This window comes from Amphiura filiformis, chromosome 17 (assembly GCF_039555335.1).
Source record: "Amphiura filiformis chromosome 17, Afil_fr2py, whole genome shotgun sequence".
Lineage (NCBI taxonomy): Eukaryota > Metazoa > Echinodermata > Ophiuroidea > Amphilepidida > Amphiuridae > Amphiura > Amphiura filiformis.
Window position 1 is genome coordinate 44,560,121 of NC_092644.1, and position 12,285 is coordinate 44,572,405.

The 12,285-nt window shown below is 36.0% G+C and overlaps 1 protein-coding gene across 3 annotated transcripts in view; it reads left to right on the top strand.

Moving 5' to 3' along the window:
• The window catches only part of LOC140137857 (neuronal acetylcholine receptor subunit beta-4-like), a 62,022-nt gene that overhangs the window by 14,546 nt on the left and 35,191 nt on the right, over positions 1–12,285 (top strand). For all 3 annotated transcript variants that reach the window (XR_011856907.1, XM_072159656.1, XM_072159655.1), the window contains exons 2-8: positions 2,247–2,401; positions 3,393–3,437; positions 5,550–5,659; positions 6,817–7,038; positions 9,124–9,238; positions 10,266–10,692; positions 11,586–11,695. Coding sequence is in view for 2 of the 3 variants with exons in the window: in XM_072159656.1 (XP_072015757.1) it covers positions 2,247–2,401; positions 3,393–3,437; positions 5,550–5,659; positions 6,817–7,038; positions 9,124–9,238; positions 10,266–10,692; positions 11,586–11,695 (1,184 nt within the window). In the remaining variant the exon portion in view is untranslated. The remainder of the gene's footprint in view (positions 1–2,246; positions 2,402–3,392; positions 3,438–5,549; positions 5,660–6,816; positions 7,039–9,123; positions 9,239–10,265; positions 10,693–11,585; positions 11,696–12,285) is intronic.

Here is a 12,285-nt window from a genome sequence, read left to right on the forward strand (position 1 = left end):
TTCCACCTGATGATTCACTAGACATGATCGTCTCATTTGATAAGTCTAGAATTGAAAAGGAAAACATTTTCAAAATGGCCCCCAGAGAGAATTTTGGCCCGCTTTGGCTGGAATTGACCATATATCAGCGTAGTCAGAAACCGTAAAATCTAATTCATCGAAACCTTTCAGCATTACGTAGCATTTTAAATAATAACGATTAAAATGAAAATTAAATTTAAATTAACGACCGATTTACTGAGCTTGACTTAATAAGGGTGTCTGCTATAGTCGACACTATAATGTTATTTGTAGATTGGCAACACATAATCATTTTGGTATAAATTAGGTCATTTTGTTAACTCCAAACCAATTTATATTCAGAAGCATGTGAGGCAAGAAAATAAAAATAAATTGAAAAATATTCAATACGTCCATGAAAAATAATAGCTTATAAAGTTATTATATTCAGGAAAAAGTTTAATCTTCAGGAATGGTGGTCAACATGGATGAAGAGAAGTTAATAGATCTTAGATGGAGCAACACAGCATCAGTAAAGGATATAGAGGTCTAGTTGCACATACTGGACACATTATAAAGATTAGACCGAACATACAAGACAAAATTATTTAAATGACACACTGCATTTTATAACTGAGCAAATCCGTGAAGATGGGTTGGATGGTGAAGATGTTATTACTTGAGTAGCATAATAAGAGAGGATGGTAAGAGCATACTTCCAACGTAAGAAGAAGAATGTATGTTACTAAAAATATGACTCAGTTCGGATAATTTTACCATATCGGATATACACTCTTGAGTCGAAATAATCAAATTCGTGCATCCATTCTAGACCTTCCTATTGACCATCCGCCGCGAATGGGCTGCAGTCGGAGCTTATTTTTAGATATAGGCCATTGAACTTCTCAATGAACAATACAAACAGAGGATTTCCCAACTCTTTTCCTGATTTTGAACTACCACGAAAACAAGCAACAGGGACTTGCATGCCGTAGAATACACATCTACACACTTACATGACTCTAAATGAAGTTTTTTGACGAAGAAAAAAGGCGAAGGCCCTCCACAAAAACAATTACAATAGGTTGGTGGTACAATATTAAACGCTCAATCTCAATAATATCTTTGTGGAGGGTGTCTACCTTTAGCCTCTTTCTTACAAAACCCTCATCAGGCACTGTTATGATGTAGATGGAATTCTACGGTATGATTGTAAGGCTTATTGTGAGAAGAATGTACCTAGGAAAACGAATTGAATGGCATATTATGATAGCGTAGGCCTATCTGTCCAATATCTGAAATGTAAAAATGTCAACCTGACATCTCATATGCACAAAACCAAACCAAACCAAATTTTTTAGGTTCCTAAGATGACCCTAAAAAGAAATCAGGATGTTCCCAAAAATATAAACTGGCCCCAAGGGGGGGAAAGGTCATCGAACTTTGCATAGGGTCAAAATTTCAAAAAAGGATTCAGAAAATGTATAGTTTGACTGATCTAGGATGTACCGTTCTTGAGTTATAACCAAAGAGGTCAAAGGTCACGTTTTTGCCTCTATGTGGGTCGAAAACATCAAAGTGCTCCGATTTTGCCAAAAGAGGTGTCAAAATGTTCGTTTTGATGAAACAAATCAAATAAGGATAGGATTGCACCATCTTGGATGTTTCGTTACCTAGGTAACACAGCAAAATAGGTCAAGGTCAATTATAGGCCTCAATGGTAGGGCCTACTTGACCTATTTTGCTGTGTTACCTAGGTAACGAAGCATCCAAGATATTACAATCCTATCCTTATTTGATTTGTTTAACCAAAACGAACAATTTGACACCTCTTTTGGCAAAATTGGAGCACTTTGTTGTTTTCGATCTCTATAGAGGCAAAAACGTGACCTTTGACCTTTTTGGTTATAACTCAAGAACAATACGTTTTTGACCCTATGCAAAGTTCGATGACCTTTTACCCCCCTTGGGGCCAGTTTATATTTTTGGGAACATCCTGATTATGTTTTGGGGTCATCTCAGGAACCTAAAAAGGTTGGTTTGGTTTGGTCCTGTGGGGGGTTCACAGAAAGTGGTCCTAGCTCCCCGAGTATAAAGGCATAAAATGGATGTACTAGATTGCACAAGCAGTCTCCCATCAACTTACTACACAAATCTATTGAGCTTGAATACAAACGCTCACTAACGCCAGTGGAATACAAAGGATACTAAAATGTTATTAATCTTCTTTTTTATTGATGTCCAAGGTTTCGATGTAATTAATGCCGAGACATCCGAGGAGAGATTATTCCAAGGTTTGTTTAATAAAACATACGACAAACGTCAACGTCCAGTAAACACATCTCATCCGACACCAGTGGAAGTCACCATCTACCTGTCTGTTCAAGCCCTGCAAAACGTTGTGAGTATCGATTATGTTCGTTGAATTAAACAGAATTGCATCGTTAAGGGTAGACTAGTTGTTGTTGGTCGAAACAGCCAAAAAATCAGTTTTCATTATCTAAATCAATAATATTATTGAAAAATAACACTTTAGCTCCAAATCATATACTTTTGAAAACTTGCGTGATTTATTTTTGTTATTTTTCTTAATGTATGTTTTACAAAAGGGTTGTTGTTTCAGCCCACTTTACAACATAACTCAAGAACCACAGGACCTACAAAAGTATATCTGTGATATTTGAATTCTTCTACACACTCGCTATGAAATGAATAATGCAATTTTTGCCAAAGCTCACTACTATTCCCAATATGCTGTGAACTACCAGATCGCAAAGGTGTATAACCTTAAACTGCAAAGAACATGAACTATCATGAACAGCGGTCTTGGCTTTTAACATAATAGACTCCAATCAAATACTCCTATTTCCACATCTGTTATTTTTATATGCTCCTTTAAGCGTATTCACAATATTTAATCATAGAAAGAAAGGTGGTGGTCATTATTATACCATTCACCCAATATCGTTCAAAATTAACAACACATCAGTATTTCGAAAGGAAAAAGCCGAATTTGAAAATAGTCGTGGTCGATGGTTTTTAAACGCAAGCATTGTGGCATTTAAAAGCGTTATTATCTTCGCGCTGAATTCAAATCAATACAATTTTTTCTTCTTCAAGTACTGCTATGTAGCTAATATGAACGAAATGTGGCGAATTAATAGTTCTGAAGCTAGCGTATAAGTAATGGCTGCGTTTAATACTTCTTGTGAAGGATTGCTCTTTGCATTTTAGTATGGATGAGTAAGAACTACCTTTGCAATTGTTTGCCTCTGGTAAGAGATATTGCCTCTGGTAAGAGATAATTACATGTTGCTTTCCAAACACAGGTATTATTTGCTTGGCATGTTATCATGTTTGTAAAATTATGATTTTTATTCCATTTTCAATAGAATGAGAGACTTCAGATGATAACCACCATTTCGTGGGTGACATTGGTAAGTAAAATGGGGAAAAATAACAATTTGGACTGTGCAAAATGCACTGACACGGAATGCCTTTTCCCTTTATCTTATCTTAGAAGTATAATTAGGCCCTAAATCAAGCCAAAAAGTTATAGTTTGGTTCAGAAAAATCCCGTTATACCGTATGATAACTTATAGTCTTTTCACTTTAATTAAGCTGAAATAGTATTCATATATGGTCATTTATAGTGATTACCTGCATTTGGCGGCCATTTTGGGAGACATTTTGAAAATACACTGACTTTTGGGACGTTTTATCCTTTATATGAACTTGAGTTTATGCTGGGCTCTTTAATTAAGTTAACGAAGTTAGTTTGATTCAGAAACAGTATTCATATATGGTCATTTATAGTGATTACCTGCATTCGGGGGCCATTTTGGACGCCATCCTGGAAAAACCCACTTGGGGCCAGTTTATATTTTGGGAACATCCTGATTATGTTTTGGGGTCATCTCAGGAACCTAAAAAAGTTGGTTTGGTTTAGTCCTTGGGGGATGCACAGGACGTGTCTCTAGCTCCCCGAGTAATTCGATAAAATATTTGAAGAAAATAAATGTTGCCATTTTTTATGTTCAATATTCAATATAATTATCGTCATCCTGCTCCGCTAATTGCATAAGTCATTTTTTTGTAACTTTGAGAACAAAGTACAAAATATGGTTGAAGCATGCATTTAACCATATTTATTCACCAATCTTGGTACAAGAAAAAATGATAATGATACAAATGAAAGGGAATAATCAGAAATAATTAGGTGATTACGTAACTGATGCATGCTTGAACCACATTTTGTTCTTTGTTCTTAAAATTACAAATTATGTGATTCATGTTGTGGTTAGTTCATGTCAAAGCTGATCAAGACATACGAACAGTAGTTATCTATTACTACGTACCTGTTGCTTCCCCTATTTTAGCCATATTTAGAAACATTTAGAAACAAATTTTATCGGGATACTTGAGATGGTATTGACGTTTTCAGCATGAAGGATGATCGATTTTGGTATTGAAGAATCCTTTTCTGATGCAAGTGGAACAGTCTGATTTTGGGACTGTTGATGCAGATTTGCTGCCCTTGTTCATCAGCGGGCGCGCGAGCTGTCCAGCACCAACAATTGAAATCTGCCAAGTGCTTGAGAACATCCAAAAAAGATCGGACCACCAAGTTGCTTCCTCCCAGCAGAGGTCAGGCCCATGGTAGACAATTAAGAAACAATGCCAATCTCTCCCAACTCCGTGCCCGTACTGACAGGTTTGCTAGGAGTCCAGTTCCTTACTTTGTTAGGCTGCTAAACAGCAACCCATCCAAATCCTGGTTCATCTCTTGCATTGCTTTGCTGTGGACCCTGTTTCTGTTTGGCTGCCTTGACTTCTGACCTCATTTGTTTATTTATTATTTGTTTATTTATTATGTTGTTATATATATTGCTTTTCTCATTGTTGATTTTTTGCTTATACTTTGTGTACAATGTAATTCGGCCTCCGGGCCGCGATTTTGTGCCAATAAAATCATATCGTATCATTTCATATCTTATTATTTATTTTGGTTTTGTGCGAGAGTATTCTGTACTGAAATTCAACCAATGCAGCGCTGGCAGAAAGACTGCTCGCTACAGTATGAAATCACAAAAAATCACATGTCTATGTCTGGTAAAGGCTATTCTCAGCTTCTCAACAACTGGTCTACAATAATAATTGTGCCTGATGATGCAGTGCTTCTCCGAGTTTCAGAGAGTATCGTTAGCCTGTTACGCTAAGTCATTTTTTAGAATTTTTAAAAAAAGAACAAAATGTGGTTCAAGTATGCATCAGTTACGTAATCACCATAATTATTTCGGATTATTCCCTTTCATTTGTATCATTATCATTATTTTGTTCTTGGGCAAATATTAGCGAATAAATATGTTTAAATGCATGCTTGAACCATATTTTGTACTTTGTTCTCAAAATTATAAAAAATGACTTGGGCAACAAGCGTAGCAGGCTGACGATATGTCAATTGTTATCATTGTTATTACATCTAGGAATAATATTGTTCACGCCCTTTTTGTATAGTATTGTTAGGTCCATTTCTATTTTCCCAACAGGAATGGACGGATTATCGTTTAACCTGGGATCCAGTATTGTTCGGTGGTGCAACTCGAATTTCTCTTCCAACCAATGACCTTTGGACACCACGGATAGTTCTAGAAAACTCGTAAGCTGACAGGTGTAAACTATGAGAAGTATATATTAATTTTCATTTTAAAAACAAAATATTCACAAACCCTCCAAAATTTACATTTTTAGATTGGGGGCACATCAACAATTTTTTGGTGCTCCCCCGGAATTCGGACATGGTGGGTCTTTGGGACTGACAATACCGGTAAAAGGGGGGCTTTTGGAGCATACTGCAGTTACTGTCCGTTTTCCTATACACAATACACAGTGCTCTTACCATTGACGCGCGACCTCTACAAATAGCGTACGTTAGAAGTATGGGGATTTGCCTAGTTAACGTCGCTGTGTGAAAAATAACCGGCCAATATTAAAAGTATTCTTCTAAAATTCTAGAAAATATAGTTTTGTAACATGTCCTAAATTTTTAGCTAATTTAGATGTTTGGAAATATTCGTACTTTGGTATTTTAGGAAGGATATGTAAACGACAGATAACACCAAAAAATGTGAAGAAATTATTTCTAAACCGTGTTAAGTCAACAATCATTATGTTGCTCATTTTCAAGAATGCTGGTTAACAAAAAGCAGACCATTGTCTCATTTCGTGAACAAAGGTCCACATACCATTGTTTCCTTGCGTTTCCTTTATAATCGGTTACCCAACTGAAGCTATAATACCAGCTCATTGCGATACCGCACATATAAAACAGACACATGTGCACAACCAGAGAAGATCTGATTTAATCAGTTGAGCTGTTTTCAATGAGTGTTATCTTGGTTTAATAGCTTTTAATAAGGTTTAAGTCCTGCAAAGGTCGAAATAAATTCTACTGTAGACATGACTGCATCATGGTCTGTCTTGACTTTCTAGTTTGAAATTGCCTGGAAAAAAAACCAGAAATGTGAGAAATGAGCAATTTAGGGGTCTGTTATAAATAAAATCATCAGTGGTCTTTCAGCGCTCTGTTTGAAAAATTAAGGGTCTTTTCTGGGCCAAATTTCAAAGTTGGTTAACAAGCACATCAAATTATTCCTTTCATTACAAGGATTCAGAAAAAGTATAGTTTGACCTACCTGTGACATACCGTTCTTGAGTTATAAGCTAAAAGGTCAAATCTTGAGGAGTGGTCAGGGTTTTTTTTCCACAAAAAAGCATTTTACTAACATTGTTTTTATTATCATTGCACTACGTCAGAGCTAATCGGAAAGTGAATATACCACTACTTGATGAGTTTTCACGTGTTCTTGTTGGATCTGATGGCATTATTCTGTACGATTCGGCAGAAACAATATCATCTCTGTGCTCCGTTGATGTGGCTGACTTTCCGTTTGATCAACAGAATTGTTCACTACATTTCACCAATTTAGCCAATTCCATAGAGCTTGTCACCTTAAAACCAGTTGCTGAACTACATGAGTAAGTATAAAGCGTGAATATTGAGTTTGAATATTGAATATAACAATTAGGGTGTTCAACTCAGGGTCACATAGTTAGTGGGTTCGAACCCCATTATTACCAACGTGTTTTTCCTTGTCTGTCCTACATTCCACTTAAATGGGGGATTTGCTGGGTGTAGTCGATTCGCGCCGTTTATTACAACCAAGTGACGTGACATACAAAATCGTTGTTCTTGACTGACACATGGGTCTTTTTGAATAAATTTTGAAAAATCTGTTGATTTTGCTGGAATAAACTGTTACATTTCGTCGGCCGTATCACATACTAACGTATTTGCAAAATACGCATTTCGAGAAAATCGAACTTGAAAATCTAGCGATTTTCATTTGCTGCATAATCTTGATTAAAATATTATTATCGATTAAAACCAGTTTAACAGAAATGCAAATATACCATAGTTTCAATATAATTCACTTATCACTATCAGAGCATAAATTATTCTGCAAAAAAATCAATATTAAATAAAATACGTCACTATTTTGAAAAGGACTAATGTCAATTTCGCCGTTCAAATGACAAATACGTCGCGCAAATACGTCAGTATGTGAAACAATTGCGCAAATACGTCAGTATGTGAAAAGGACAAAACATCAAATACGTCGCGCAAATACGTCAGTAAGTGAAACAGCAAATTCTTCAAATTGCAGATACGATATACTGGGCTTGCGCAGTATAGGTGATCGGCAAATACGTCGTTATGTGATGCAGACATTTCAAGGTTTTGTAAATACGACATAATTAAATTAATTAATATCTTACTAATTAAGCCATTTTGAGGCATGATTTCTGGTGAATATATAGAGTAGAACATAACAAACTAACCTACCAATTTTCTCAAAAATGTTAAAAATGTCGAATACGTCAGTATGTGATACGGCCGACGATTTGGGAGATATTAGGTTCCGCCAATTTGACTCACAAAATAATTCGTTCACTGTGTGTAAGATTTAACACACTAGTGCTTCCACTGTGCAACGCAAAATGATCATTTCTGTACTTTGGATTTGATTTAAATTTGTTCAAACAATACATCTTGAAATTTGACGCTCGAATTAATCGATGTATTTCCGGAAAATTCGTGAAAACCCCGTCAATTTGTGGTTACCACTTTATCAAAATTGCAGTCCACACGCCCTTGGGTAGCCAATGAATGAAATCGGGATGCATTCGAGACGTTTCACCCAATACCAGTTCGCCCCCTCCATATATTAAAATATAGAGGGTCTATAATGATATGCACTTAAAATATCTTATCAACATGATTCGAGGAACACGAAACCCTCAATAAAGAATTAGTTTAAAAGAAAATAATGAAGAATGTGAAATGTACATGGTATTCACAAAAATATTGATCAGATATCAATAACAGGAACACGAAACAAATATATACGAGGGCATGCCACACCCATAAACTGACAGTGGACGTAATATGACATGGACGAACGGGAATAAGGCACATGTTGTTTCAGGGATTTAGGGTTAGGGTTAGGGTTAGGGTTAGGGTTTATGGTTAGGGTTAGGCTGATTATATACGAATTTATTAGTACTAATATAATAGTAATAGTATATTATATGTATGCACTTTATTCCGTAATCAATAAGTATGATAAACAGACACCTTTCAGGCACAACAAATCATAGCACAGAGGTGTAGGCATTGGACTATGAATCCATAGATTGTGGGCTCGAACCCCGGGTAAACCGTTGTAGAACATTAAACCTACTATAGGCGTGTGGACTGGAATGTCGAATAAGTGGTAACCACAAATTGACGGGGTTTTCACGATTTTTCCGGAAATACGTCGATTAATTCGAACGTCAAATTTCAAGATGGTAATGAAATAAATATGAGCTATTATAAGACACCAAGAAAATCATCAACAACGAGAAAAATCCAGGGATGAGGCTGTTGATCAGTTCACGGACCTTTAACACCAATAATACGCTTGAAAAAACAAGCCATTTTACATAACAACTATTATTATTATGCTACCTATTATTAATATTATTATGCTCTTCTTGAGCCTTTTTTTCTTCATATAGCTATCAATATGATAAAACTCAATGGCAAATTGTCAACGTAACAGGAAGAGCAACCATCTTTAAGTATCCATATTCCGTATCTGGGGATTTGTTTTACAGCTATGTACATTTTGAGGTCAGTAAACTGAAACTATTACAAAAATATTATTGTTAACTATTGTTAACCTTGTAAATAAAGTTAGCAACTTAATTTTTGTATACAAGTCAATAAAACTAGAACTAGAAGTTTGCCATTTCTAATGGATGGAAGGGAAGAGATTCGTTGCTATATACATTGGTACCAAGTAGTCTATACTGTTACAACATTATGTAAAACAATATAGTAAAGAATTTCCTACTCGTTAAAAGTTAGATGTGTAAACAGTGGCCTAGTTTAACCATTCACCCTCGTCCTACCAAGCAAACCGCTACCGTAGAAAGTGACCAAACGCTTGTACGTAATTGCAGGACTATCCTTTGTGCTCATTTTTAACGGTAACAAATTGATAACCCTAACTCACCGGGGATGGTATGCAAAGAAGTCGATGGGTCTCCCAGATGATAATACAATGTACTCTGGTAAATATTATATTAATAGTATAGGCTTGAAACTCTTTGCGTATCATCATATTCATTTCGTGTTATCATGGTTATTCTAAGCCAAACACCTGATTATAATATGATGTCTAGAATGTTGTTGTTCGAAAGTTAAGCTTTTGCCTATTTACACTGTAGAAACGAGTTTTGGTATGAAGAGGGTCAAGTAAAGTTAGGCTGCTATATTGAAGACAGCCCTCTAGATAAGTGCTAAAGTTCAACCTTTTACATATGAAACCTGCAGGCGCATGTTATTCTTATTATTTTGCACGGTTTTCGTTTCTGAAAAACGACGTGTGTCACGGTAATGAGGCTGACATAATGCATTTTATGCTTTGCTCGCAAATACCATCTTATTTGCTGTGTATGTGCATATTGCTTATTGCTTATTCAACGTCTGAAAATACGCAGCTTGCATCATGATACTATCTTGGTGAGATTTTTCGGAAACAGATTAATTTTTTTTACAAATTATTTTAACCGATTCCTTTCTAATCTAGTATAATTATTATCCATTCTAACAAATATCATGTAACTCCGTTTTTCTTGACTTTATCTAACACCAGATTATTCTTCGTCGACTTCCCCTTTACCACCTCACAAATTCGGCATTGCCTTCAACCATTCTCACATTGTTGGCCTTCACAGTGTTCCTGATGCCTCCAGAGTGCAGTGAGAAAATCTCGTTGGCTATTTCAATACTCTTGGGCCTCACTGTGTTCCAGTTGGTGGTTTCTGATACTCTCCCTGAAACAGGTTTCGGAGACCAACCTCTTTTAGGGATCTACTTGAGGATGAACTTCGCCATAGTTGCAATAACATTATTTTGCACTACGTTATCTATGAGCGTGTATTCCCAGCCTGGTCCTGTGAAAAATCGATTGGTGAGAAATGTGTTTCTGAAGCTTTTACCAGTTGTTTTGCTGGTTAGACATCCGAGAGCAGATGCGATTGAAAAAGAAATGAAGTCGTCTTTGGTAATAGCTGAAACAGGTAAAGTTTACTCAAGTCATTAATATAAAATATTTTTGCATACTTATAAACAATAAATTATGCTCTAAATTCAAAACCAGAATGAAAATGTAGCCCATCTGATACGAAACTAACGGTGTTGTTATTAATAACCAAGATTGTTGGAGAACCTTCGGTCAGTTTCCGCAGAGCCTTAGGGCCCGGTGCTCAATCTCGCCGACTTAATCAGCGTCGTCTCGGAACTTTTCGATGGTGCTCTTGCGTGTTGCAGTTTCAAGACGCAGCGTGCCGATGAACTATGTACATATGGTGTAGCCATATCACTGGTTGCGTCTTCGCAAGCAATTTAGGGCTTCGAATTTGCAACATCTTGCCATCGTCTTCCTCTGTGGTTTGTCATTAATTATCAGAGACCTTCATAATTAACATTAATTGTAGTACTTACTTGAGTTTAACCACCATGAATAATTTGTGGATCTGTTGATATAATCCTTCATTCATCAATGCACTCAAGGAAATTAATTTATTAGGGTATTGTCAAATGTTACAAACCGGTTGCGTGAAATGTAGGATTTGGGCCTTTGAAGCCGATAAACGGCCTGGTGACTGAACATGGCCTTTAACCGGGCAGACACACATTTTGTTTATATCTCAATAGTATATTTATTTATCAGCATCGTTGCATCATCTTAGGTCAGCGTCTTCGGTTCCGGTCACGCCGACGAGTTAGTCGGCCAGATTGAACATCGAGTCCTTAACAAAGAGGATTGGGGGGTATTATTGTGATTACTCATGATATTCGGATTATTTGATGAACATGTTGGTACTGTATTTTAGTTTTCAAACATGTAAACAGTATAGAGATATCTAAACAATTTTCTGTTCATAGACTTTGGAATTTTGTGCATTATTAGAGTTTTGTGCAGAGGAAGAAGACAAAAATAACATCAGCAGAGAAATTCAGGAAGCCACTAAGTGTTTACAATCTGATAAAAGCAACATTCTCATTGACTCCAAAACATGGGTAGGTATCTGTAGGAAAGAACAGTTACCCAATATTGTTACAATTAAACTAGAATTATCGTCGGCCGTATCACATAGTGACGTAATCAACATTTTAAACATTTTTGATAAAATTAGTTTGTTATGATCTGCTCTATATATTCACCAAAAACCAGGCCTCAAAATGGCTTAATTAGTAAGATATTAATTACATACCAACGTATTTGCTGATTATCTATTCTGTGCAAGCCCAATATGTTGAATCTGTAATTGGAAGAATTTGCTGCTTCATAAAGTGACGTATTTGCACCACGTATTTGCGCGCCTTTGTCATTGTACGGTAAAATTGTTGTTTACGTCCTTTTCACAAAGTGACGTATTTGCGCAACTGTTTCACCCAATGACGTATTTGTCATTTGAACGGCAAAATTGTCATTAGTCTTTTTCACATAGTAACGTAATTTATCTAATATTGATTTTGTGCAGAATAAGTCAGATAATTGAATTAAATTGAAAATATGGTATATTGGTATTTTGCGTTGCATTTTAATCAGGATTTAATGCAGCAAATGAAAATCGCTCAATTTTCAAATTCGATTTTCTCAAATGCGT